We start from the raw sequence: 26,899 nt of genomic DNA, 5'->3' as shown, positions 1-26,899 counted from the left end.
GCCTTTGATCCAGCAAGTGTTGCTGGCACCTGTCAGGTGGAGGAGAGAGGAAGGTGAAGAAGACAATCCTTCTCTTGCTCAGACTTGGGAGACATCAGCTGAGGGGCAGGTGAGAAGAATCCATGATTTTGGGAATTAGGTGGCCATGGATGCCCTTTGAGGAGGCATTTCAAGGGACTAACAGAGAAGAGAAGTCAGATAGCAGAGGAAAAGAACAATGGAGAAGAGCTAAGTCACCAGAGACAGTGGGTTAGATTTTAAAAGTTCAGACAGGAAGTGTTGAGAATGAAAAACAGAAATGGCTGTCACTAGAGGAGGAGACAAGGACAGCCAAGCATTGTATAGTAAGTTAATGCATACAAACTTGTATTGTACAAAATGAAGCGTCAAGTTTAGTAGATGTGTCCCACCATCTGTGTGTCCATCAGCCCCATCTTCAAGTCTTCTGTGTATTGGGCGAACTTACTTTGACATATTGGATGAGGGCTGGACCAGATTCCAGAGGATCCACAAACAGTTCTCTTCTCCCCAATTAGCTCAGTTCCCTCTGAGCAGCTGAAGGTGCACGTGGAGGTAAAACTGAAGTTGGCCAGGGGGTGAGTGCAGTCCATGGACCCCAAGTCAGGTGCTGTCAGAGGCTCACACTGAATCACTTCAATGGAAAAGACAGAACAGAAGAACTCAAGATAGTACTTCGGAGCAGAGAACTCTCCCTTGACCAAAGATTTTTAGCCAAAGCCGTCTGACCTAAGATGGGACCATCCACATGCATATAGGAGTCCTCATTTCTAGACGTTACTTCTGGTGATGCTTCCAGACTTTATCTTCTTGGAATGATGATGAGTGGTAGGTTGGGGGTGAAGCCCCAGCAGCCCTGATGAAGCAGCATGGCACACACCTTGCCTAACAGCATCCTAGAGTATTCTCACAAATGTGCAGAATCTCCACCTTCTCTCCTGTTGTAGAGCTCACCCAGGAAGTTTTGAAAAACATCCCAACTCTACAATCCCAATTTTGTTAAATTTGGTAGATGGACTTTGATAAAGGATGTTGATATTTCTTTTAAGAACTGAACTACTTAAACCAGTGTTTCAGGAGGATAAATGTAGAAAATGTCATCAGAACTTCCCATGTGCAGACAACCACCAATATTCTTCCATGTGGGGATAATCTTGGCAGTTAAAAAGGAAAAAAATCTACTGTATTTCAAATGTGAAGAGATGAAGAGATTGCTTTGTGGGTTTATTTGTACTGGGGATTAAACTCAGGTCACTTAGCCTCTGAGCCACATTCCAAGGCCTATTTTGTATTTTTCTTAGAGACAGAGTCTGAGTGGGTTGCTTAGTGCCTCACTTTTGCTGAGGCTGGCTTTGAACTTGCCATCCTCCTGCCTCAGCCTCCCGAGCCACTGGGTTCACAGGCCTGTGCCACTGTGCCCAGCTTGCTTTGAGTGTTTTGACAGCAGTGTTACTTCCCTGGTAGTTCATGTGAGAGGGAAAGAAAAAAAATATGTTAAGACACACCAAATAAAACAATCTAGAAAGACTTCCGACCCTGTGAAGAAAATTGGTTGGTATTGAGTAGGACACCATATAAAAAACAAGTGTTAATAAGAGGCGAGGAACAAAACTGAACTCTTCAGCAAGACTGATTGCTTACCCCATGGCAATTAGAAAAATAAAATGAAAACATAACCACATCATATTGCTGTAACCCAATTGCGCACTGATGGTTGGATTTAGAGACAAACAACCCTTATTGGGGGGTTTTCTTTTTTGATTTTAGTTAGAATGATGCCTTAGAAAAGCATTACATTACAATCTATGCCATATTAAAATATGATCCAAAAGTAAATAAAGACTTCCTACATGACTCTGCTCCATTTTCTAAAACCATAAGCACATGGTGACCAATGCAAGGCCTCTAGTCTAAAGTTACTCACCTACACAGGTGGGTTCTGGAGATGACCAGTTTCCAAGTGGGCCACATCTTGTTTTGCCATCTCCAAGTAGCTTTGTTCCCTCAGAGCAGTTGAAGGCACACTGCGATCCGAAGCTGAAGGCTCCCAAAGGGTGAGTGCAGTCCATGCTGCCCAGCTCTGGGGCCTCCAAAGCCTCACACTGGACCACTTCAGTAAGGAAGAGACAGTGTTGGGAAGGGTTAAGAGGACCTGCTGCCTGGGTTTGAATCCCAGCTCAGCCAGTTGACAACCCTGTGCCTTCAAGCAAGGTCACTTAAAGTCTGAAACTTCAATTTCTTCATCTATAAAAGGTCAACAATGATAACTATATTAATCCCATGAAGTTGGTGTGGGAAGTACATGCCATTCAATTACTATAAGTCAAGGACTCAGAATACAGCACGGCTTCTTAGAAGATCTAACTAAATATCAGGTAGTTTGACATCATTGGCAGTAATTGGATTTTTAAAACCAAAATTGCATTAAAGGTGACTTACCAGCTTAGTTGGGAAATAATTCTAACCTCAGCCAGAGTATTTTTGACTGTTGGGAGCAAGAGGGTCAGAGAAAGAGCTGGTCTCCAAAGTGAGTCTTCGAGGCAGGAAAAAGATGAAAGTTCAGGAATCATCTTGGCCTCCATTCTGTCTTTATTCTACTTATCTCAGTTACAGAAGCTTAGCTCTTTGGATTTTGACCAACTTCTCAAAAAAGAGTATCAATTTTCCTGTTCTGATTGATAGTACAGAAGATGAAGTGAAAAGTTGGAAATCAGTGGGCTTATTTCAGGCCTTACCATGACATTTGGACAACTATTACATTCCAACTCTTATTTCTCACTCCTTTTCAATCAAAAATGAACCATAATTCTGACCTTACTCTTGAGAATTTAATGAAGATTGGTCTTAAGAAATTAGGAGAATTTTTCTATTTTCCACACTTAGTACAAGACCAAATGAAGGGAAATTGAACTTTCCAATTGAACTCAGAAAAGAAAGTGCCTGATATATTCCAGTTATATCTGAGTCCCACATACACAACCATGAAGAAAACACTATTGATCTTGGAAAGTCAAGATGGTAGATTAGAGGAAGGCTGCATTCCCATTACTCCATGGCTCAGGATGCAAGTACAGGAGTACTGCCTCTCAGCAAAGTAGGGATTTAACTCCAGTTCAAAAACTGGACAGTCATAGTGTCTTAGAGACTCAGAAATTTGGATTAATTAAACAAAGAACATGAAGGAGCACATTAGAGCCAAGTCAGCTGCAGCAGTGGGCTGGTTCATGCAGAGGAGAGGGATAACAGAGAGGAACACAGGCACAGACTTGGATTGAAAAAGCCTGTAGATGAGAAACGCAGCCTGAACTTGGCTGCTCCAGAGGCTATGCTGCAAACTGATGCTAGGAAAGTGCTCTGTGTTCCTCAACCAGCAGGCAAAGAGCTGAAGCGAGAGCCGCCTTGAGGTGGCCGTGCTGCAGTTGCTGCTGCAGGACTGGGAGGTCATAGCACGCATGGCCATACTGTCCCCCAAGTGCCTACCTCATGACCTAGGTTGTGCCTAGCAGAACATGAGTGAAACAGGCCCAGAGAAGATTGTGCCCAGGGGACTTCAGGCCAGAAAAACAAAGCAGAGCCCAATTCACTTTTCCTTTGGGTCTGGCAACTCGTGTGTTTTTTGAAGCAGGTCAGAAATCCGAAAAGGAGGGTGTGAATACACTCAGGGGATAAGCCTGGGAAGGCTGCGTTTGTGGGCATATGAGAACAAAATTCTCTCTTTCTATCTCCCTTTACTTTGGTTTTCTTATTTTTTCCTCCTCATTCTGATATGCATCACCTGCTGTATCTCTTCTGCATTCTCTCTGTTACTTTTTGGATATGTAAACTCTCTTCTACCATCCTATCACACTTCCTTTTCTCTAAATGAACTGCACTTTCCCCATCTTTTATAACTACTGCTTATATAACTCCTGCCCCCACCATTCATGTTGTTGCAATTATCATTGCTGTGGATAACACACCTGACATGTTCTGCTTTCTTTAATGCTAGATTTAGTTTGGGTTCTTAATTATTTTTGCTGTTGGTAATTGCTGACACTATCATTCCTGTTTTTTGTGGTCATTAATGTATATGTCATAGCAGAAACTGAGCATTTATTTTAATGCTATATATTGATTGCATCAGTTGTTGCTACTGTTTGTTTCCCCTATTCTATGAGGTGCTGGGAGACTACAAGTTCACAGAGTGGAGACTCTGTTGCTGAACTAAAACTCAGCCAAAAGACAGCACACCTCTGCGCACAATTTAACGACATCCAAACTTTAGCTATACTTTAGTACAAAGAATAGAAAATACAAAAACACAAACTAACAACCAGACCCCAAGTAGGAATTGCTAGGAGTGGACCCTCAGGTCCTACTCACAGACCCCTATCCCTACAGTAAAAACAGAAAGAATTAATGCGAAGTCTGTGGATACCACACCTATAATCCTATCCCAATCTAGATCACTCTACAACACTTTGGCAAGTGAAGGACATGCCTAAAAAATCCCAAAATTATGGGGCTTGGGATATAGCTCAGTTGATAGAATTCTTGACTCACATGCACAAGGCCCTAGGTTCGATCCCCAACACCACACACACACACACACACACATACACCCCAAAGTAAGGGTAGAAGAGGAATTCATCCCAACAGATGCATAAAACCGAACACAGACATACAAGAAATATGTAAAAACAAGGTAACATAACACCTTATAAAGGTCATAGTCGCCAGCAACTGACCCCAAATATAATGAAATGAATGAAATATCAATTAAAGAATGATTATAAAAATTATCAATGAATTCCAAGAGAACACAGGAAAAAACTGAATGAATTAAGGAAATTAGTACAGCATAAGAATGAGAAATCCAAAAAAGAGACAGAGATATAGAAAAGGAACCAAACAGAAACCATGGAAATGAAAGACATAATAAATCAAATAAGATGTTCAACTGAAAGTCTCTCTGATAGAGTTGACCATTGTGAAGATAGGATCTCAGACTGGGAGACAAAGTGGCCAGAAATGAACATTCAGACATACTAAAGAAAGCAAAATAAGTAACTACGATCAGAATGAAAAGAACCCTGGGACAATATCGAGACCAAACTTAAGAATCACTGGAATTGAGGAGGGTTTTGAGATGCAGGCTAATAGAATGGATAACCTCTTCAGGGAAATAACAACAGAAAATTTTCCAAACCTTGAGAGTGAGATAGATATTCAGATACAGGACACATTCAGAACCCCAAATAGACGAGATCAAAAAATAACTTCTCCACAACACATTATAATTAAAATGCCTAATGTACAGAACAAGGATAGAATTTTTAAAGCCTCAAGAGAGAACCTAAGGTACATTTAGAAGCAAGCCAACCAAAATTACTTCTGATTTCTCAGCACAAACTTTAAAAGTCAGGAAGTATTGAAATGTGTTCCAAGTCCTGAAAGAAAATAAAGATCAAACAAGATTGCTATATCCATACTTCAAAATCAAGATGAAATAAGAACACTACAAGATAAACAGAAACTAAAATGATTTATGACTACTAAGCTGGCACTACAGAACCTACTTAAAGAAATACTACAAACAGAAGAAATAAAAAACAAACCCCAGAGCTCACAGATCAACAGATATCATTTGAAGAGTAGCTAAGCAAATGAGAAACAGGACCAAATTAAACATTGGAAATAAACCAAAATGGCAGAAATTAATAAACATCTCTCTGCAATAACATTGAATGTAAAAGGTCTCAACTCTTCAATTGAAAGACATAGGCAGACAGAACAGATAAAAACAAGATCCTCTAAGCTATTTTCAAGAGACTCACCTTACATGCAAAGACAGCCATAGGCTGAAAGTGAAAAAATGGAAATTTATATACCATGTAAATGGAGCCTGAAAACTAACAGGAATAGCTACTCTCCTATGGTAATAAAGCAGAATTCAAGCCAAAATTAATCATAAGAGACAAATAAAGTCACTTCATACTGGTAAAGGGAACAATCCAACAAGAAAATATAACCATAATAAATATTTATGCCCCAAACATGGGTGCAACTAATTACATAAGGGAGACACTACACAAATTGAAGCCTCAGATGGACACAATACTATAATACTGGTGATTTCAATACACCTCTCTCAACATTAGATAGGTCAAAACTCAGTTAAGATTCTTTGTACCGGAATAATACAATAAATCAAATGAACTTAACAGACATCTATAGAATATTTCATCCAACCAGAGCAAATACAATTTCTTCTCAGTGGTTCATGGAACCATCTCCAAAGTAGACCATATTTTAGGCCACAAAGCAACTTTTAGTAAATACAAATAAAAATTGATATAATTTTTTACAGCTGGTCAGAACATAATGGAATGAAATTTGAAATCAACACCAAAAATCCCTACAGAAATTATATAAACACATGGAGATTGAACAATACACTCTTGAATGATGAATGAGTGATAGAAGAAATCAGGGGAGACATTTAAAAATTCTAAGATTCAAATGAGAATAGTGATACAACATACCAGAACTTTTGGTATACTATGAAGCCAGTTCTAATAATATAGCTATGATTGCCTATTAAGAAAACTAGAAAGATCTAAAATAAATAACCTGATGATGTAATTCAAGGCCCTTTACAAATGAAGAACAAACCAATCATGAAATGAGTAGAAAAAAGAAAATAATTAAGAGTTCAAATCAATGAAATTGAAAATTTAAAAAAAAAAACACACAAAGGATCAACAAAACAAAAAGTTGGCTCTTTGAGAAGATAAAAAAGTTTGATAAACCCTTAGACAAACTAACCAAAAGAAAAAAAATACCTAACTTAATAAAATCAGAGATGAAAAAAAAAGACATCATAGAAATCTAGTGGATTATTAGAGACTACTTTGGAAACTTATACTCCAACAAATTGTAAAACCTAGAAGAAAGGATACATTTCTAGACACATACAATCTGTCAAAATTGAATCAAAAAGACATGGAAAATTTAAACAGACCAGTAACTGGAAGTGCAATAGCAGTAATAATATTTTTTAAACTTCCATAAAAGAAAAATCCATAATCAGATGGATTCTTCTACCAGACCTTTAAAGAAGAATTAAGGCCAATGCTCCTCAAATTATTCCATGAAATGGAAAGGAATGGGACACTTCCAAATTCATTCTATGAAACCAGTATAACATTCATACCCAAACTAGATAAGAACACTAGCTAAGGAAAGAGAATTACAAACCAATATCCTTGATTAACTTAGATGCAAAAGTCCTTATAAAATATTAGCAAATAACATTCAACAAGTTATTCAGAAGATTTTACATCATGACCAAGTTGGTTTTACCCCAGAGATGTAAGGATGGTTTAACATATGCAAATCAATAAATGTAATTCATCACATAAATAGAATTCAAGACCAAAAAATCTTAACCATCTCAACATATACAGAGAAAGCCTTTGACAAATTTCAGCACAGATTCATGATTTAAAAAAAAAAAAACACTGTTAGAAATAGAAGGAACCTCGCTCAACATCATAAAAGATATATATGAAAAACCCAAAATCAACATTATAGTAACTGGGAAAAAATGAAAGCATTCCCTTTAATATCTGGACCAAGAGACAAGGATGCCCACTATCACCACTCCAATTTATATATACTAGAAATTCTAGCCAGAGCAGTTAGGCAAGAGAAGGAAATAAGAGGGATAAAAATAGGAAAGGAAAATGTCAAACATAGCTCTTTGCAGATGATATGATCCTATACTTAGAAGATCCAAAAAGGTCCACCAAAAGACTCCTTAATAAACAAATTCTGCAAAATCAATCTACAAAAATCAATAGCTTTCCTATATACCAACAATGAATCTGCTGAGAAAGAAATCAGGAAAACAATTCCATTCACAATAAATAGACTCAAAACAATAAAATACCTAGGAATAAATCTAACCAAGGAGGCAAAAGACCTCTACAATGAAAACTATAGAAACTTGAAGGAAAAAATTGAAGACACAGAAGATGGAAAGTCCTCCTATGTTTATGGATAGGCAGGATTAACATTGCTAAATGGCCATATTACCAAAAGCGATATACAGATTCAATGCAATCCCCATAAAAATACTGATGACAGTCTTCACAGGACTTGAAAAAATTCACTTGGAAGAATAAAAGACCCAAAATAGCCAAAGCAATTCTAAACCAAAAAAACCAAAACTGTATGGTACTGTCATAAAAATAGACACATAGTAAAGGACTACTTGCCTCATGATCTATTCCCCAATACAAATTTGCCTTTCAACAAAAAATTATAAAGCATGTCAAAGGCAAGAGAAAATGAGTCTGAAACTTAAAAGTGATTATCAGAACCAAATTCAGTTATGGTTCACATGTTTGAAGTAAAGGACTTGGAATTGAAAATAACTATAATTATTAATAAGCTATTTGACTCCAAAGGACAAGGTAGACAACATGCAACACAGGATGAATAATGCTGACAGTGATATGCCAACTATAAGAGAAAATTCACAGGAAATATTGGAAATTAAAAACACATTTAGTGAGCATAGTACACCTGACAGAAGAAACAGAAAACTTGATGATATGACAATAGAAATCACCAAACTGAAACAAATGGTGCTGGGAAACTGGTTATCCATATAAATAAGAATTAAACTACATCTTTTTCTCTCACCTTGCAAAAATATCAACTCAAAATGAATCAAAGACCTATAGGAATTAGACTAGAAACTTTACTACTCCTAGAAGAAAATGTAGAGGCAACACTCAGGCATATAGGAATAGGCAACGGCTTTCTCAGTAAAACACCCTAAAGCTCAGAAAATAATGCCAAGTCTTAATAAATGGGATTGCATCAAATTTTAAAACTTCTGCACAGCAAATGAAACAATTAAGAATGTGAAGAGAGAACCTACAGAAGGGGGAAAATCTTTGCTAGGTACTCTTTTGATTGAGTATTAATATCCAGAATAAAGAACTCATAAAACTTAACACCAGAAAAACAAATAACCCAATTATTAAATGGGTAATTGAACTAAACAGACAATTCTCAAAAGAGGAAATACAAATGATTGAGAAATTTATGACAAAATGTTCAACATCATTAGCAGTTAGGGAAATACAAATCAAAACTACACTGACATTTCATCTTATGACATCATCATCAAGAATCTTAAAACAAAACAAAAAAAGGAATCTTAAATCACAGTCATCAAGAATACAAACACAGCTGGGATGGTGGCACACAACTGTAATCCTAGTGGCTCAGGAGGCTGAGGCATGAGAATCACAAGTTTAAAGCCAACCTCAGCAACTTAGGCCCTAAGCTATTTACTGAGACCCTGTCTCAAAACAAAAAATTAAGGGATATGGCTTATTGGTCAAGTTCCCTTGGGTTCAATCCCCAGTAAATAATAATAATAATAATGATGATGATGTGGGGGAAAAGGAACACTCTTACACTGTTGCTGGGATTCTAAAATAGTGCAACCATTATGGAAATCAGTAGGAAGCCTCTTCAAAAGACTAGACATGGAAACCACATGACCCAGCTATTCCACTGCTCAGTACTTGTCCTAATAATGTCTGCATATGATAGTGTGATACAAGCAAACCCATGTTTGCAGCAGCATAATTCGCAAAAACAAACTGTAGACCCAACCTAGGTTTCCACTTATGGATGAGTGGATAAAGAAAATATGGTGTGTGTGTGTGTGTGTGTGTATACACACAATGATATTTCATAAAACATAAAGAAAAATGAAATAATGCCATTTGCTGGAAAATGGATAGAACTTCAGAACATTATGATAAATGAAATAAGCCAAACTCAGAAGGTCAAGTGTCCCATGGTCTCTCTCATATGTGGAAGCTAAGAGGAAAAGGGAAAAGAAAATGGTGGGGGATCTCTTGAAAATCAAAGGGAGATCAGTAAAAGAAGGCGACAAGGAGGAAGGAAGACTGCAGGGAGGGGAAAGTAAAACAACAACAACAACACCCACTGCTGATCTCAAGAAGTCCTCAGAACCAGGGTGGATGGATCACCAAACTCAAAACCTAGGCAACAAATGAGAAGGAGACACGTGCAGCAACTGGAACATGGAATCACAAGATTGTTCTGCATTTTCCCAGACTGTACCCCAGAACTACCATGCCAAGCCACTAATCAGAAGTCACTGACCTTGACAGGTGGGTTCTGGAGATGACCAGTTTCCAAGTGGGCCACATCTTGTTTTACCATCTCCAAGTAGCTTTGTTCCCGCGGAGCATTTGAAGGTACACTGTGAGCTGAAGCTGAAGGTTCCCAGAGGGTGAGTGCAGTCCATGCTGCCCAGATCTGGGGCCTCCAAAGCCTCACACTGGACCACTTCAGTGAGGAAAGAGACAGTGTTGGAAAGGGTTAAGAGGACCTGCTGCAGGATCTGAATTCCAGCTCAACCACATACTTTCAAGCAAGGTCACTTAAGCCCTGCAACGTCAGTTTAATCATTTATAAAAGGTCAAAGATGATGAGTGCATTAACCTCATAGAGCTAGTCCGGGAGCTACATATCATTCAATTTCTGTAAGTCAAGTGCTTAGAACAGAGTAATGCTCTTAAGAAGTCCTAAGTGTTGGGTTTCTTCTTCATATTGTTTTCTGTGGCATTATCTGGACAGATGATTCAAAGTCAGATTGGTGAGTGGGAATGAAGAACTTGGAAGGGAATAACTATGATGTGAGCTCAGTATTCCAGAGAGTTGGCAGTGAGAGGTTCAGACCAAGAGTGGCCAGGGTAATAGATGTTTTAGGAGAGAAGGAAAAGGCATTAGAATAATCCTGGTGTCCATTCTGTTCTTATTCTCCTTGATTCAGATGCAGAGGAGAGCTCTTTGGATTTTGACAACACTTTTCAGAAACTGTATCAATTCTCAGGCTTTCAGTGTTAGTCCCAGATCAAATTCAGACTTGGAAACCAATGGCTACATGTTTCATGCCCTTTCATGCCATTTGGGCAAGGATTGCACTTCTGATGTCCTTCCTTTTTGATCAAAGGTGGGCTATCCATCTGACCTTCCCCTTAAGATTCGATGAAGATTAGACTCAAATTACTAGAGTTCCTTATTTTCCCATAAAGTCCAAGACCAAATGAAGGAAAACGATCATCCAATTTAATTCAGGTGTGTAGAGAGTGACTGATATATTCCAGGAATAGTGAGAGCCCCACAGGCATGAATAAGACACAACTGATCTTAAGAAGGCTTCAATGCGAGGGCAGATGGATAACTGAACTCAACAAGTACAGGTTAATAAAACATGTACTGCAACAGGAACACGGGACAGCAAGGCTCTTCAGGGCTTTTTCAGGCTGTAACCCAGGACTACCATGGCAAACCCTCCAGTCAGAAGTCACTCACCTTGACAGGTGGGTTCTGGAGATGACCAGTTTCCAAGTGGGCCACATCTTGTTTTACCATCTCCAAGTAGCTTTGTTCCCGCGGAGCATTTGAAGGTACACTGTGAGCCGAAGCTGAAGGTTCCCAGAGGGTGAGTGCAGTCCATGCTGCCCAGATCTGGGGCCTCCAAAGCCTCACACTGGACCACTTCAGTAAGGAAAGAGACAGTGTTGGGAAGGGTTAAGAGGGCCTGCTGCCTGGGTTTGAATCCCAGCTCAGTTGACAACCCTGTGCCTTCTTCAAGCAAGGTCACTGAAAGCCTGCAACCTCAGTTTCTTCATGTTTAAATGGTTAATGATGATAAGTGTATTAACTTCATGGAGTTGGTAGGAGCTACATGTTATTTGATAACTATAAGTCAAAACCCTAGAACAGATCCTGGCTCTTCAGAAGTCCTACCTAAATATTCACTAATCTTCACATTGTATCATTGGCATTATCTGGGGAGAGAATTCAAACCCAGACCAGTTCAAGTGGGAGTGAAGGCCTTGGCTGGGGAACAACTGTCACACCAGAGCCTGAACACACTGGAGTACTGGGGGTCAGAAATTCAGAGCAAACAGGGATCTGCATAAGCAGACTTCTTGGAAGGGGCGTGGTAAAACTCCGGGAACCCTCCTGCCCTCTGTTCTGCTGTTATTCCCTTTAGGTCCATGGCACAAGTTTAGCTCACTGACTTTTCACTACCTTCTTCACTATCGATTTTCCTGCTCTGACTGGTGGTTCAGAAGCTCAGACTCAGACTTGGAAACCACAGCCTGTACACTTCATGCCCTTTCATTCCTTCTGACCTCGTCCTGAGACTTCAGTGAAGATTGGTCTCAAGCTACGAGGAGAATTTTTCTATATTCCACATTCAGTACAAGTCCAAACTAAGGAAAAGTAAATCATTCAATCTGATCAGGTGCACAAGAAAGTGCCAGGGGAAATAGATAACTGGAGATGACCTCAAGAAACGTGGGGGCGATGAGAATGAAATACATGGAGCAACACGGAGTAGCATGGACACAGGTAGCAGGACTCCTGCGTTTCTCATGAACCAGGACTACCATGGCAAAACCTCAGTCAGAAGTCACTGACCTTGACAGGTGGGTTCTGGAGATGACCAGTTTCCAAGTGGGCCACATCTTGTTTTACCATCCCCAAGTAGCTTTGTTCCCTCGGAGCATTTGAAGGTACACTGTGAGCCGAAGCCAAAGACTCTCAAAGGGTGAGTGCAGACCATGCTGCCCAGCTCTGGGGCCTCCAAAGCCGCACACTGGACCACTTCAGTAAGGAAAGAGACAGTGTTGGGAAGAGTTAAGAGGGCCTGGTGCTGAGATTTGAATCCCAGCTCAGCCAGGTAATAACCATGTGCCTCAGGCAAGGTCGCTTAAGCCCTGCAACTTCAGTGTCTTCATCTACAAAAGGACAAAGATGATGACTGTATTAATCCCTGGTGGGAGAGCTGCATGCCACTGAATTACTGCATGAAACTCCTAGAACACACATGGCTTGCCCTAACTAGATGTTAGCTGTTCTTCACATTGGCACTATTGGCATTATCTGGAGAGAGAACCTAAACCTGATGGGTATAAGTGGGAAGACCAGCGTAGCTGGGAGTAACTATTAGATTTCTGCCCCTGAGTACTTTAGTGTATTGGGATTTGGAGTTTCTGTTCTCTTGGAAGGGGAGAACATAAAGTTTAGAAATCATTCTGGCCTCGAGCCTGCATTATTCTCCTAAGCTAAGAGGAAATTCAGTTCTTTGAGTTTTTTTACAATCCTCCTCAGAAAATGTGTCTATATCTATGCTCTGATTGTTAGCACAGAAGACCAAAAGAAGACTTGGAAATCAAAAGCTACATATTTGGAATGTTCTATGCCATTCCGGCAAGAATTACAACATATTGTCTTATTCCTTATGAATCAAATACAAGCTTTCATTTGGATATTGCTCTTCAAATTTCAATGAAGAATAGTTAAAGGAATTAGGAGAATTTTTCTATATTCTACAAAGAGTACAAGTCCAAATGAAGGAAAATTGTTACCTGATTCAGTTCAGGTGCACAAGAAAAGTGCCTGATTGCAGGCAGAGCCTGAGTGCAGCAGCTGCAGTCACAGATATGGCACCAGTAGACCCCATGAGGCTCCCAGTGCTGGGCCAGATGGGTAACTACGGAAAGGGACTCAAGCGTGTGGGAGAAGGGAAAAGGAACACGAGGAGCAATAGAAACAGAACAGCAAGGCTCTTTGGGCTTTTTCAGACTGTACCCCAGAACTACCATGGCCAAGCCACTAATCAGAAGTCACTGACCTTGACAGGTGGGTTCTGGAGATGACCAGTTTCCAAGTGGGCCACATCTTGTTTTACCATCTCCAAGTAGCTTTGTTCCCGCGGAGCATTTGAAGGTACACTGTGAGCCGAAGCTGAAGGTTCCCAGAGGGTGAGTGCAGACCATGCTGCCCAGCTCTGGGGCCTCCAAAACCTCACACTGGACCACTTCAGTAAGGAAAGAGACAGTGTTGGAAAGGGTTAAGAGGGCCTGCTGCCTGGGTTTGAATCCCAGCTCAGCTAGTTGACAACCCTGTGCCTTCAAGCAAGGTCACTGAAAGCCTGCAACCTCAGTTTCTTCATGTTTAAATGGTTAATGATGATAAGTGTATTAACTTCATGGAGTTGGTAGGAGCTACATGTTATTTGATAACTATAAGTCAAAACCCTAGAACAGATCCTGGCTCTTCAGAAGTCCTACCTAAATATTCACTAATCTTCACATTGTATCATTGGCATTATCTGGGGAGAGAATTCAAACCCAGACCAGTTCAAGTGGGAGTGAAGGCCTTGGCTGGGGAACAACTGTCACACCAGAGCCTGAATACACTGGAGTATTGGGGGTCAGAAATCCAGAGCAAACAGGGATCTGCATAAGCAGACTTCTTGGAAGGGGCGTGGTAAAACTCCGGGAACCCTCCTGCCCTCTGTTCTGTTGTTGTAGGTCCACTGCAGAAGTTTAGCTCACTGACTTCTGACTACCTTTTCCAGAAACAGAAGATCAGACTCAGACTTGGAAACCACAACCTGTACATTTCATGCCCTTTCAGGGCCCGTGAAAAATGTGGTGTGTCTCATGTCTTATTCCTTATGATCAACGTAGAGCCCTCCTTCTGACCTCCTCCTGAGATTTCAGTGAAAATTGGTTTCCAGCAATGAGGAGGATTTTTCTATTTTCCACATTCAGTACAAGTCTGAATCAAAGGAAATTAAATGGTCCAATTCAATTCAGGTGCACACAAAAGTGCCTAATGTATTCCAGGCACAACCTGACTCCCAGAGATGCAACCAGGAATAAGGCAGTTGTTGATCTTAAAGAAGCTTTCAGTGTGACTCTCAACGAGCATGGGAACAATGAGAATAAATACATGGAGAAGATGGAGCACAGATGAGCAAGACTCTTCTGCACTTTCTCAGACTGTAAACCCAGGGCTATCATGATATAGTATTTAGTTGGAAGTTACTCACCTTGACAGGTTGGTTCTGTAGAGGACCAGTTTCCAGATGGCCCACAACTTATTTTATCAAGACCAAATAAGCTTGTTCCCTCAAAACATGCAAAGTCACACTGTGAGCTGAAGCTGAAGTCTCCCAAAGGGTGATTACAGATCATGGTACCCATCACTGGAGCCTCCAATGCTTCACACTGGACCACTTCAATAAGGAAAGATACAGTGTTGGGAAGGGTTAAGAGCCTAGTGTCTGGACGTGAATCCAAGGTCTCCACTTGATAACCATGTGCCTAGTTTGCTATCCAAGAAAATATTTCTGGAAGGAATGATTCCTGGACTATGTTTTGAAGATGAACAATAGTGTCAGCCACATGTTAAACATGATAACGAACCCTTGAGAAAATTCAATGATAAAAAACACACTTGGCAAATGGAAAAACACAAGTATTTTGATGTTACTTGAAGGAAAGAGGTGACAGGGAATGATGTCTGATGTGATTAGGAAGAAATATAGGAACTCAGATTAAATACTCTTCACTTTTTTTGTTAATATAATGAGGACCAAGATCAAGTTTATGTTAGGTCTTGAGGGGCTTTGATTTCATCTGTAGGACAAGTGTTAAGCACAAATATTAGGGTGGATGGTCACACATGTAGGCTATATTTAATTATTTTTTAATTGTCAGCAGGCATGAGCAATATATTTGAGGGAAGCAAATTTAAAGGTATGGATCACATCTAGAAGAATATGTCAATCATTTAGAAGAAAGACAATGTGGGCAGTGACAGAGTTGACAACAGGACACAAACTGGAGAAAATCATAATTTCTGAATATTGATAATGGATTACCTTGCATACATGTTGGGGGGAGGTGAGACTGTCACAGCAGTGCCTATGAGCATGGTAGCTCTACAGGCAGATAAAGAGTGCATAAAGGAAAGATGGCTGGGACAATTGACTTGATATTCTTTTGGATATCCCCAAGGAAATCCTTCACATATTTGGAGTTGAGGGATCAAGACAGATTTTTCAGTCCAAAGAGAAATCTGTGGGTCCACAAAAGTAAGAAAGTTTGACAGGACATAAAAAGCCATAGGAAAAGATGGAAGTTGATGTTAATAGTGTTAAAGAGCTGGGATTCCTGCCTATGTAGGAACCCAGACGAGTGATGTTATGTTGAAACAGAAACAGAAAAGAAAGGCATGATGGAAAGCAAGACAAAAAAAAAAAAAAACCTAAATGTTTGAAAGGAGAGGAATGGGAATACACTTATATAAGGTTTAAAAAATAAAGTTCCAGAATAGGAGTAAAATTTTAGGTAGCAGCCTTGGCTCAGAGATTAAGAAAAATGAGTTGGATCTATTCCAGTCAGTTGACATCTGAATCCACTTTGGCTTTAAGTCATATTCTTTACAAATATTGCTTTTGTCAATAATTTTCTATTCTATACATCAGACACTTAAAACTTATTCTGAAACTACCAACATCAGTCAAAGTATCGCGTGTCTCCTTCAGTAGTGGGTGACAGGGTCAAGGCCTGGCTTTAACCTGTGTGTTCCCTCCTGTCCATTTCCACCTCCTTGCCTCTGAGTGACTGACAAAGCCCAGGAAGAGCCTCTCCATCGCCCACCATGTGCTTCCGGGTTAACTGCCCACTTACCGAGGAAGACGCTAAGGAGCCTCTCACTGCAGATAAGGCTGGGCTCCTTCACCAGCAGTTCCAGGCCCTGGGCTCACTGCAGCTTGTCTCCCTCACACTCAATTGTGAACAGATAAGATTTCCCTTAACTAACCAAAAATCCTTTGTGGGAAGGTTTTATGACAGATCTTCCATTGTGTTCTCCTGAAATACTTAGCCCAAGTGAACATGGAGAATTTGCTGTTACACATCTCTGACATAAGCTATGTATCATCATGGACTTTTCTCCTGGCTTTCCCTGTCATCACTTTATAAAAAAGTGAGATTACCTTCTGGGTAACTCTCTCTCCTAAGGGTAAACTGTACAGTTTCTTTCAGACTAAAGAACTCTAATTAATTCATTAAGCTCATCAGTTTGTGAGCTCCCTGAGAGCAGGAATCGATCTCCCCTGACTCCTTACATTAGCGCTCAATACACACCTGTTTCTTGTAGAAATCAGAAACACCTGTGAAGTGAATTGAACCTTACACTGACAGGTGGAATCTTTGCATAAAGATGACACCTTGCAAAACTATAACTTCTGATCACAACTTCCCATTTCTCAGAATGGCTAGTATCATTTGGTCCCAATCAGCTTCCATCATAAGCTACAGTGAGTCTTGTTACTTGCAAAGGAGTGAAGGGGCTTACCAAACTGACACTGGGGCCCATAGTGTCCAGCATCACAGTCACAGGTGTAATTGTTGATGGTTTCCACACATTCTCCGTGGCCACTGCATGACCCGGGTGTGCAAGAAGCTTTAAGAGGGTCAGAGAAACAGTGTCTCAATTGATTGCCTTTTAGGATTAATAGATATTTCTTTTGTCATAGGTAACTGTTTATCTGCACTATTTTAATAAGCAGGAAAGGTTTATTTATATGTTCAAAGCACTTTTGCATAAAAATCACATGCTAAAATTTCAGTTTATAAAATATGCTAGGCATACATCCCAGGACACGTGTGTGCTTTTAAAGTCAGCTTGCCGAGAGTAACATGCTGACAGCTGGGGAGATGTTGCTTAGGCTGCTAACACTGAAACTCTTGAAATGCCTTGCTTTCAGTGCAGTGATGGGTAAATGAAGGCTGGGCCTCACTCACCTCTGCACTGTGCTTGGAGTCCTTCCTTATGGGAAGCACTAAGATAAAAAGTCCAAATTTCTAAAGGAGCAGAGAGTCCAGTTTACGAGGAACCAAATGAACTGTTTCACTGTTAAAATCCGGCTTGGAAAAATCCTGGCTGGGCTGGAACTGTTGTGACAGCCACCCAACAAGCCTGTGCAGTGTTGTGCCAGGAGGTCACGGAGGCAGCTTTCAGCCCAGGCTCCTGCTCTACAAGGAGGACACAGGCCAGGTGAGCCCCAGCTCTCAGCCAGCCCTGCTCTTGGTGTCCACTTCCTGCCCTCCATCAGGGGCCCTGGCTGTCTAACTCCTCCCTGCCTCCCATGTAATGTACTTAGCACCTGGATGGGACGGGAATTAGGGGTATGGGTGTGGGGTGTAGGAACCGGCTTCACACACCAGAAATGCTCAGCAGTGACCTGATCCATGCCCAGTTGGGGGACAGGAAGCAGATGAGAGTGAGCTAGCTCCTGCCTCCCTCCCCAGCACTCCCATGGGGTAGGTCTGATTATTCTAGCTCAGGTCTTCCTCGTGGCCTGGTCTCCCACCTGTGTAGCAGAGGGCTGCCTTTGGTCTGTGGCAGGCTTCATCGTTCCACTTGCCTCCATATCTCATCCTCTTGATGTAGATCTCCACGCAGTCTTCCTTGGGCCTATTGTTGGGCTCCCCAGGTCCCCAGTTCTCTGCTTCTTTTGTGAGAGGCTTGTTGGTTCCCACCCATGTCCATATGTTTCCTATCTTCCGGATTCCTATCCAGTAGTAAAAACGGTTGAAGGGCACTGTCTTCTCCAGGTACTCGATTTCTCTCTTATTTTGTATGGCAACTAAATCCGTGTACCTTTCTTTGCAGAACTTTCTAGCACTTTCCCAGTTCATGGGTTGTTCAGAATAGTGGTAGGTCCAACAGTCAGTTCCATGATGTGCCAGGAATTCTGAAAGACAGAGCAGGAAGCATATCTACTCAAGTGTTTCAGCTGAGAAGAGCCCAGCTCTCGTCTCCAGGCTGAGCTGCCACTCAGAGAGGCGGAGCTGAGGGCCCAGGAGGGTAAGTGACCGCTCAGTATCAAGCCCTAGTTGTTAGCAGATGGGAAGCAGAACCCAGACCTCTGTTTGAACATGGGATATCTTCCTCATGGCATTGTTTTTTATGGACACAATGGCTTTCTAGGTCTATTTTTAAAAAAAAAAAAAAATTTTTTTCTCAAAATTCCTTTATGAGAAATTTAACTAACATATTTTAAAAATTCAAATTTCATTTTCTTATTGATTGTCAATCATTTAAAACGAATTGAAGTATGATATCATAAAACTCCAATACTTATAGTCTACTATTTTATCCTGGGATAATTTCCTAAAGGCCGACATGGGGAAAGGTCCCAGCTGTGGCTGGAGCATCTTGAGACTCACAGAAAACTTCCAACATCACTGAGAGGAGGACCAAAAAGGTGACCAAGTCCCTGCCCTGAAGGAGTTCACACTGGAACTGCAGAAATTGCTTTATTTGCTAACATTATTCATTCTCAATTGAAGGCTTTTGTGGGATTGTCGGGATTTGGAGTCTGCAGCACAGGCTGTGGCAGGCAAGATTGGGGTTGGGGGTTCTTGGGGAGGTACCAAGGGCTTGAGGAAGAAGAGAGAGGTCACAGAGGGATGGAATTGGTAGAGGTCCACCTAATAATTTTCCCTGCATCTATGCACACTCAGTGGATGTTTGAGAAAATGAACATAAATTAAAAGGCTTAGCAATGTGTGGCTATCACAACATACCCCAGCAGAGCACTGTCCAGATCCACAACTGGGTGATCCACAAGCCCCTCTGTGCACTCTGACATTTCCTTGGAAATATCTGCAATAAAATACAGGACAATTTAGATTGGAGACAGGTTTAAAGCACCTGGGAGGGGTGGGGTACCTGCAACTTTCTGAAAGTTCCAGATAAAACACACAAATGCACAAACCCTGTCCCCCATCAGAGGTTTCCCAGACAAGGGAGAAAAAGTCACATCACATCAACCCAAACCTCCTACAGTTTTGTTCCATTTTGATTTCATGTTTCAGTCTCAAATTGCTGATCATCATTGCTCTGATGCTTTTCTATATCCCAGTAAATTCGTGCCTGCTTGTCTATGGAGCTTTCAGGTCAAATTACTGAATATTTGTATATTTGTTAAGTCTTCCTTGGCGCTTAATGACCTTTGGTGTTTAGATCGACTGCTGTCTTCTCACACTTGATCATGATCAGTCAATGCTTCAAATACCTAAGAGAATTACATAACCAGACTCCAGAGAAGCAAAGCAGTTCATTTTCTTTTCTAAAGAAGAAATAAATTTTTGAGAACTGAATGACAGCATCCCAGGTTCTCTGCAGCCCTGAGGGCCATGTTTTCTGCAGAGGACACCTCTCTGGCAGCACCGTGTTTCACTGCCCAAGCACCACTTCCCTCTCACCAGAGACTCTCAGGGGAGGACGTCGGCCACCTGACACCCTAGGATCACATTCTGAGACTGAGAGCATTTTTGGTTTCTGCATGTTAAAAACCAAAAATGAAATGGCTTCTTTCTTGTCCCATGCCACCTGCCCCTCCAGCCCCAGGAGAGTTTCTCTGCGTGTCTGGAATCTCTGGGCCAAAGGCTCACCATGGCTTTGCTGGCTCCTTCTCTGGCTCCACAGCCTTCAGCCTCTGCACGCAGCACCTGGACTCTCTGGGTCCTTGTGGAGGGGGCCTGCTTGCTCCAGGGGAGGGCTCTGAGTGTCACCAGCAGGGCTCTCTCCACCCAGTCTCACATCCTCCTCCCTCCTCCCTCCCCTTCCTCCTCTTCTTCTCTCACCTCTTCCCCCACCCCTTTCCTTAGCTGGCCTCTGCCCCTCTCCCTGGGAACAGTGAGGTGTTGTGGTTGGATTCTCCTTCCTCTCCCACTTCCGTCTTCCTCCCTCTGTCCCTTGTCCTGTGCTTCCTTCCTTCCCTTCTGCTGCCCCCCTTTATTGTTCTCATACTGTTGTCTTCTTCCTCCTCCTTCTCCTCCTCCTCTTCCTCCTCCTCCTCCTCCTCCTCCTCTTCTTCCTCCTCCTCCTCCTCCTCCTCTTCCTCCTCCTCCTCCTCCTCCTTCTCCTCCTCTCCCTCCTCCTCCTCTCCCTCCTCCTCCTCTTCCTCCTCCTCCTTCTTCCTCCTCCTTCTCCTCCTCCTCCTCCTTCTTCCTCCTCCTTCTCCTCCTCCTCTTCCTCCTCCTCCTCCTCCTCCTCCTCCTCCTCCTCCTCCCTCCTCTCTCTCCTTATTAATGCTGACTACCTGTTGTAGGTGGCCCTGGTAATACCACAGTTCAAAACTTCTATTTCAGACCATTTTTTAAATTTACATATGACAGCAGAGTGCATTACAATTCATATTACACATATAGAGCACAGTTGTTCACATTTCTGGTTGTACATAAAGTATATTCACACCAATTCATGTCTTCATACATGTGCTTTGGATAACGATATCCATCTCATTCCACCATCATTTCTAACCCCATGCCTTCTTCGTTCCTCTCCCACCCCTCTGTCCTATCTAGAGTTTGTCTATTCCTCTCTTGTTCAGACTCCCTACCCAACTATGAATCAGCCCCTTTATAGCAGAGAGAACATTTGGCATTGGTTTTGAGGGATTGGCTAACTTCACTTTATTTCAAACTTATTATTTAAATTTGATAATTTATATAATAAATGAATAAATGTATTAATTTAGTTGTTCATTTGTTTGTTTGTTTCAAACAAATATAAGGTGTCTGTCACACTTCAATAAGAGCTACCTGGCTCACTTGACAAAATCCAGTTCCTTCTCCTCCTTTCCTTGCTCGCCTCCTAGTGGAGAAGCTTGTGAATGGCACCCCCTGAAGTGAATCCCTGAAGTCCAGGGGTTTAGGCTTTCTGCCCTGGGAAGGTTTGGGGGTCCACACATTTCTGAACTATAAAATGCATTTTATTTGTTGGATTTTATGAAGTATAAAACTTATTTCACTTCTGAACTAGAAAGTGTATTTTGTTTGATTTTATTATTTGTTTGTTATTCTATTTGGTAGACATTTCTATTTTTTTAAAGCCATACACAAATGCAAACTTCTCGAAAGCCAATTTGTGTCTTCTGGCACACAGACAAGTTGGTTCAAGCCTCAGAGTTGCATAAATTCCCAGAGATTTCCTTCAATTCAGGTCTTGTCAGGCAGAACGACCTAGATCCCAACCAAATTTTGCAGGGGAAAGACGTCTTGGAGAGGGAGGTGATTATTTAGTGAACATTGTCAAACACATGCAGTTGATTTACTTTTCTGTACATTTTAAATTCTCTCTGTATATCGAGTTAGACTTCTAGCTATTGGACCACATCAACCTAGCCCCTCACTGAGTCCATCCAGAGCTGTGGCTTTTGAATCTCAGCAAAGTTATTTTTCATGTGTTCATTTGAATCATGTGGATTGATCTTGTGTTTGTCAAACACATTTTTCCTGAGAACACAGTGAGAGACGTGGGGTAGAGTTAGAGCGTGTACGTGACGCCATGGGATGTTATTCTGCCTCTCCAGGAAGGCAGTCCTGGCACTGGTGTAACAGGAACCAGAGCTGAAACCATGCTAAGTGAGAGAAGCCCGGCAGGGAGGCCGCACGCTGGACGAGTCCATTCTGGGGGACACCCAGACCAGGAGGAGCCGCAGAGCAGGAGGTGGCCTGCAGGCCCACGGTGCTGAGGGAGCAGGTGACAGGGCTTTTCATGGAAGTGCTTTGGAACTAGGACAGGGGCTGGTGGCACAGTGCTGTGGAGGTGCTGGACTGTCCCCCTCATCACGGCTGCGTTTCACCACACGAACTTCAGCTCAAGGTGGAAAAGGAGCCAAGTGTGCACTGAGCTTAAAGAGAGGAGCTGGGGCAGCAGAGTCACAGGCACCTGTCAGCAGCCACTTGAAGGGCGGCAGGAGAAGGGGCTGACTGGGCTGTGCCACCAGGTGGGGCTGGTGGCATGACAACCCACCACTCCCTGAGGGAGGAGCCACTGCTGGAAGGCCAGTGCCCACCTGAGGGTGGAGGGGAGAGCCTCTGGGGGCCACTGAGAGCAGCATCCTAGGACCACAGAAGAACCATCGCCCCGGCTTTCCCAGCCTGCCCCTCAGAGGGCCTCGGCTCGCTCGCTCCTCGCCCAGCAAGGAGCTCCCACTGCAGTCCCCTCAGGTTGCCCTCCAGGCCACCGTGGGACCCCTCCACAGATGCCTCCCCTCCACAGCCCTATCCAAACACCTCCACACGGCTCAGAGCTGCTCTCCCTGCCCCTGGGGCCAAGCCACCTCCTGGACGGTTCACCACACCCCTGTCTCCACACAGCCTCGAGGTCCTTCCCAGATGCTCCCCTGCTGCCCCTGGGACTCCTGCTTCACAGTGGGCAAGCTCACCCGTATGCTGCAGTTCTCCCAAACCTCCTCTACCTTCCTCCATAGCAACCGCTGCCTCCTGGGGTCATGTCTCCCCTGCAGATCTCTCAGGACAGTGACATTTTCTCCACACGCTGCAGGATGGGCCTCCTGCTTTCTGATGGGGCCCTTTTACACATCTCTGTTCCCCACCACACTGGAAAGAAAAGGAAGCAGCAATCAAATAACCCAGGATCTCTGAAGCTCACCGCACCAGGATGCGCCATCTTGTCACTGTCCTCATGGTGGTGAACCCAACTCCTTCATGCACTGGTGGCTTTGGAACCTGGCTCCTGGTCCTCCTGTCCCTGGAAGCACCTCCCACAGCCATTTGTGACTGCACCATGCACTGAACACCTGTCCCACAGCAGGATCCTCACTCTCTAAGTCAAGGTCAGCCACTCCTCCCTGAGCACAGCCTCCACCTTGACACCTCAGGAGACTTCAGCACGTCCTCCCACCACTTCTGTCCCCTGTTCCTGCTGGCTTGTTGCTCAATATCTCACTGTGATGCCTTTATTCCTACCCCATTGACCCCCAGCTGTTAACTCACCCCCCACTCCTTTTTACTTCACAGTGGGACTCATTTTTAGTTTTTATATTTTAATCACACATATTAATTGTACACATTAATGTGGTTCAGTGTTATATTTCCGTACATGCCATACAGTGTTCATTGATCAAATTCAACCTCCCTTTGTTCACATCCTTCACACCCTTCTCAATCTCTGATAATCATTTTCTTCTTTCAGGTCAAATTTTTTAGCCTCCAAAGGAGAGGGAAACACATATCTGGCTTATTTCACTTTCCACAATATCCTCCAGTTCCATGCATTTTGCTGCAAATGACAAGAACCTATTCTTCTTTATGGCCAAACAACACTTCATTGTGATTAGACACCACATTTTCCCCTACTCATGGGCTGAGGGGTCTCTTTGCTGTGCTCATTTCATTTCTTCTGACCAAGGTAAATGACCTTTTGCTGTATCATGGAATTTAATTTGATTATTTTCTTGAGAAGTCTACATCTATGTTCATCAGGAAGATTGGTGTATAGTTTTCTATTTTGGCTATGTCTTCATCTGGTTTTGGTGACAGGGTAAAGCTAGACTTATAGGATGTGTTTAAAGGGGTTTCTTCCCTTTCAATTTTATGGAACTTTCTGAGAAGAATTGACCTGAGCTCTTTTGTAAAGTTTGGTAAAATTCAGCAGTGAAGTCATCTGGTTTGGGTTCTTCTTTGTTGAGAGATTCAGTCTAATTACTTGTTACTGGTTTGTTACTTTTTTTAATAACCTCATGGTCCAATTTTGGCAGGTCATAAGTGTCCATAAATGTGTCCATTTCTTCTAGGTTTCCCAATGTTTTAGTATATAATTTTTCAAAATAATTCCTAAAGATCCTTTCTTGGTATAAGTTGTCATATCTCCCTTTCATTTAATTAGTTATTCTAATTCGTTATGCATAATGACACAATGCAATTTATTTCATATTACACATATAGAGCACAATTTTTCAAGTCATTGATTGTATGCAAAGTATTTTCACACCATTCGTGTCTTATACATGTACTTAGGGTAGTGATGTCTCACTCATTCCACCATCATTCCTACCCCCTTGCCCTCTCCTTTCCCCTCCCTTCCCTTTGCCCTATCTAAAGTTCCTCCACTACTCCCAAGTTCCCCGCCCCATCCCCATCACCATTTTGAGTCAGCATCTTCATATCAAAGAAAATATTCGGCGTTTGGTTTTTTTGGGAATTGGCTAATTTCACTTAGAAGTATATTCTCCAACTTCATCCATTTACCTGCAAGTGCCATGATTTTATTCTCTTTTAATGCTGAGTAATGTTCCACTATGTATATATACCGTTTCCCTATGCATTCATCTACTGAAGGGCCTCTTTGTTGGTTCCACAGTTTAGCTATTGTGAATTGTGCTGCTATAAACATTGATGTGGCTGTGTCCCTGTAGCATGCTGATTTTTAAGTCCTTTGGGTATAAACTGAAGAGTGGGATAGCTGGGTGAAATGGTGGTTCCATTCCCAGTTTTCCAAGGAATCTCCACACTGTTTTCCAGATTGGCTGCACCAATTTGCAGTCCCACCAGCAGTGTATGAGTGTGCCTTTTCCCCCCACATCCTCGCCAACACTTACTGTTGTTTGTATTCTTGATAGCTGTCATTCTGACTGGAGTGAGATGAAATCTTAGAGTAATTTTGATTGACATTTCTCTAATTGCTAGAGATGTTGAACATTTTTTCATATATTTGTTGATGGATTGTGTATCCTCTTCTGAGAAGTGTCTGTTCAGTTCCTTGGCTCATTTATTTGATTGGTTTATTTGTTTGTTTTTGTTGTTGTTATTATTTGTTTGTTTTTTGGTGTTAAGGTTTTTGAGTGCTTTATATATCCTAGAGATTAGTGCTATATCTGATGTGCTTGTGGTAAAGATTTGCTCCCATTCTGTAGGCTCTCTATTCACCTCACTGATTGTTTCTTTTGCTGAGAAGTTTTTTAGTTTGAATCCAACTCATTTATTGATTCTTGGTTTTAATGCTTGTACTACAGGAGTTTTATTAAGAAAGTTGGGGTCTAATCCGACATGATGGAGATTTGGGCCTACTTTTTCTTCCATTAGGAGCAAGGTCTCTGGTTTAATTCCTAGGTCCTTGATCCACTTTGAGTTGAATATTGTTCATGGTGAGAGAAAGAAGTTTAATTTCATTTTGTTGTCATGTCTCCCTTTTAAAAATCTAATTTCATTTATTTGTGTCTTTTTTCTTTTTCTTGGATAGTCTAGCTAAAGATTTGTTGAGTATTTTTTATTTTAAAAAAACCTACCATTCAATGCCAAATGTTTTCTCTGATATAAGGTGACTCATAATGGGGTAGGGAGGGGGAGCAAGAGAGGAGTAGAAGAACTCTCCTTAGGGCAGAGGGGTGGGAGGGGAAGGGAGGGGGCAGGGGGTAGCAATGATGGTGGAATGTGATGATCATCATTTTCCAAAGTACATGTATGAAGGCACAAATTGGTGTGAACATACTTTTATACAACCAGAGGTATGAAAAATTGTGCTCTGTATGTGCAATATGAATTGTAATGCATTCTGCTGTCATTTATTTAAAAAAGAAAAGAAAAAGAAAAACCCTACCATTTGGTTCACTGATGTTTTGTATTCTTTTTAGTCTCTATTTTGTTTATTTCTGTGCTGATATGTGAATTTCGAGTTTGGTCTGTCCTTGCTTTTCTAAGCCTGTGAGATGCTTCCTGGGGTACGTGGCCTCCTTCCTGCCTTGCGCATGCGCTCTTTCCTGTGCACGCTCCTTTCCTTAGCTCTTGTGCATGCCCTGCACTCCTTGCTGTGAAAGCCGCTCCCACTTTTGCTGCATTGAACGCGTTTTGGTGTTTTGTGTTTCCATATCATTTATTTTGATAAATGTTTTAACTTCCTTCCAACTTCCTTGAAAACTCACTGTTCAAAAGTACTGTCCAGTCTCTATGCATTCGTATAATTTCTAAAATTTAGTTTCTTATTGACTTGTAGATTTGCTCCATTGTGATCAGAAAAAAATATAGGATGTGATGTCAATTTGGGGGGGTTCAAGACTTATGTGTCTGGCTACGTGATCTATGCTAGAGAAAGTTGAAAGTACTTATGAAAAGAATGATAAAGAATGTTTGTTTTAAAAGCTCAGTGAGATCCA

At 41.8% G+C, this 26,899-nt stretch overlaps 1 protein-coding gene across 4 annotated transcripts in view; it reads right to left on the bottom strand.

Moving 5' to 3' along the window:
* LOC124083482 (L-selectin) overlaps nucleotides 1-20,731 on the bottom strand; it is a 40,524-nt gene extending 19,793 nt beyond the window's left edge. Inside the window, exons 1-11 of one of the 4 annotated variants that reach the window (XM_046430183.2) lie at nucleotides 20,394-20,731; nucleotides 19,524-19,602; nucleotides 18,305-18,688; nucleotides 17,287-17,394; nucleotides 14,972-15,157; nucleotides 13,766-13,951; nucleotides 12,550-12,735; nucleotides 11,431-11,616; nucleotides 10,216-10,401; nucleotides 1,943-2,128; nucleotides 467-652 (exon numbers count right to left, since the gene is read on the bottom strand). In XM_046430183.2, coding sequence (XP_046286139.1) covers nucleotides 467-652; nucleotides 1,943-2,128; nucleotides 10,216-10,401; nucleotides 11,431-11,616; nucleotides 12,550-12,735; nucleotides 13,766-13,951; nucleotides 14,972-15,157; nucleotides 17,287-17,394; nucleotides 18,305-18,688; nucleotides 19,524-19,602; nucleotides 20,394-20,396 — 1,876 coding nt within the window. In that variant the 5' untranslated portion in view covers nucleotides 20,397-20,731. Of the gene's footprint in view, nucleotides 1-466; nucleotides 653-1,942; nucleotides 2,129-10,215; nucleotides 10,402-11,430; nucleotides 11,617-12,549; nucleotides 12,736-13,765; nucleotides 13,952-14,971; nucleotides 15,158-17,286; nucleotides 17,395-18,304; nucleotides 18,689-19,523; nucleotides 19,603-20,393 lie in introns of those variants that run through there. The other 3 variants (XM_058574423.1, XM_058574424.1, XM_058574425.1) reach the window with 3 other exon arrangements.
* Nucleotides 20,732-26,899: the final 6,168 nt, after the last annotated feature.

This window comes from Marmota monax, unplaced genomic scaffold, assembly GCF_021218885.2.
Source record: "Marmota monax isolate L192 unplaced genomic scaffold, Marmota_monax_Labrador192_F-V1.1 WCK01_AAM20220418_F8-fsc00055, whole genome shotgun sequence".
NCBI classification, from domain to species: Eukaryota; Metazoa; Chordata; class Mammalia; order Rodentia; family Sciuridae; genus Marmota; species Marmota monax.
The sequence above is the reverse complement of the archived record's forward strand: the minus strand, read 5'-3'. Positions and strand labels throughout refer to the sequence as shown.